Raw genomic sequence first — 2143 nt, forward strand, 5'->3', positions numbered from 1 at the left:
CGTACGTGTGGGCGGGGAATGTGAGTACGTACCAAGAAGAATCACATTTAGTACCATCAACTAACTGAAACCCTCTTCCACCACCTCCTTCTCCTTTTTATTTTCTTTTCCTTTTAAATATTAAGGAAAACCAACAGGGTAAAAAAATGGAGTGAAAAATAAAACAGCAGCAAAGCAAACTTTGGAAGCAGCATGACCCATAGAAGTTATCTGCCCTGGTATCTATCCACTGACTCCCCATGTTATGCTGATTCAGTTTCTACAACCATTTAAGAGGAGGGGCAACAACAAAAAAAAGTAAAAAAAGGAGCGTACAAGTACACTGCTACAACACAATCAATAATAAAAAGGAAACAAATTACACTCTATTTCGTAAGTAGTCCCTCGCTTTTTGTCCTTGTTTCATGGAATAGAAAAATAAATGTATAAATATATATGCATGCATACGTATATATAAACACGAATGTATGGATACACGTATATAAATTAATATATATATATATATATATATATATATATGTATATGACGTTATCTAATTGTTTCTATAATGTCAATATCATCCTACTTCCTTCTTACCACGTTTCTAAACCTCCGACATCTATGATACCTTGAAACGTTTTTGAGAGTACCACCATAAAAATTGTAAGTGGTGCTGATACTCGTTCAAGATTGAATACACATCAAAACACAAACTAACACATTACTCAGGAGTTCAAAACTGAAAAAAATTAAAAAATTAAAAAATTAAAAAAGCTAAACAGCGAGCCTCTGCGCCAAGTCATCCAGTGCAAAAAGGCGTCGCTCCGTTGCGCCAACCACATCTTCTTCCTCTTCCCCTCCCAAAACAGAGCCACTTGACCCCGCGTTCCTTACAGGTGACTGCAAACATGAACGTGACGTATCCTCCTTTGCAGGCGATACAAAGGCGGACAGACCGGCAACACTGCTGTTACCACTTTGTGTGCTTTGTCGGCTCTGTGTGGTGTATGAAGTGAAAGCACAATCCCTTTTACTCGTTTTGCCGGAGTCTACAATTGTCCTCCGGTCGTCATCCAGATGCGATATGGAAAAACTTTGTGTGCTAAGCGCAGCCCATTCATCTTGCAGACCCTTTTGCGCATTAACAACTTCCACCACAATACGCTCTGCAGCAAACAGTCGCTCTGAGAGAATCATACGTTCCTCTTCCGCCACCTTCAACTTCTTTTCCAGCATGTCAATGCGGTCGAACAAAGCAGAGGGATCAAACCCCTGAGGTGTTGCAACAGCCGCAGTTTCAACGATTCCTACTTTTGAGTTCGTTCTGTCATTCACAAACTTCACGTTAGGGACGTCATGACTGCGTTGGGAAGAAGCGGACGGTTTGATATCTCCTCCGCCTGCGGTTGGTGTCCTTTTCTGTTTCTCATTACTGGGATCCAGACCATACTTTTTCCCCCATCGCTCCAGTTGCACATCAATTTCTTCCAACAGTTGCACAGTTCGCGCATCGTCAACCATGTTATTGTTGAGAAACATAGGTCTCCTTGTGTGTTGTGAACGCTTTTGCAGAAACAACACGGTTCAGGTTACTTTTTTCTCCTAACTTCTTTGACGGTTCTTTCCTACAACCCACAAAGCGACATCAATATCAACAGTAATAATAGTAATAAGAACATCGTCGACGGGACATAGTGAATGGAAATGGAAGGAAAACACAAGAGGAATGAATTTACGAGTATTGATGTGTGTGTGTGTGTGTGTGTGTGTGTCGAGGGGAGGGGAGACAACCATAATTCTAACGAAAGTACGACACGAATTTCATATTGATATTTGTACATTAACAGGCTGTTTCACTTATTCCTTTTATGGTTTATCCACCACTTCGTTTTGCCTCTCCGCCAGTTCGCCCAGCAGTTCAAATGAGCAGATGCAGTGCTACGCCGCAGTAAAAGCTAATTAATTAATGTGCCATGTATTTGTCTATAACGTTATTTTTACTTTCCTATATGTGACGTGGTGAGAAGATAAAAGAGAGTGATAATAAAAAGTGAAAATATTGTTCATTTACTTCTACAACTTTAAAAAAACTCAATTTGTAGCACCAAACATTATAATTTTCATGATATCCCGAACACTGGAGCGGATCACAGTGATCAATGT

The 2143-nt window shown here is 40.1% G+C and overlaps 1 protein-coding gene across 1 annotated transcript; it reads right to left on the reverse strand.

The window, feature by feature from the left end:
* Positions 1 to 754: 754 nt before the first annotated feature.
* Positions 755 to 1519, reverse strand: TEOVI_000776600 (uncharacterized protein; the record flags this gene model as incomplete). Its single annotated transcript, XM_067221268.1, has 1 exon — positions 755 to 1519. The coding sequence occupies one exon, from the start codon at positions 1517 to 1519 to the stop codon at positions 755 to 757; it is 765 nt and encodes a 254-aa protein (XP_067077369.1).
* Between the last annotated feature and the right edge of the window lie 624 nt (positions 1520 to 2143).

Source organism: Trypanosoma equiperdum (assembly GCF_001457755.1).
Source record: "Trypanosoma equiperdum strain OVI genome assembly, contig: ctg_1382, whole genome shotgun sequence".
NCBI classification, from domain to species: domain Eukaryota; phylum Euglenozoa; class Kinetoplastea; order Trypanosomatida; family Trypanosomatidae; genus Trypanosoma; species Trypanosoma equiperdum.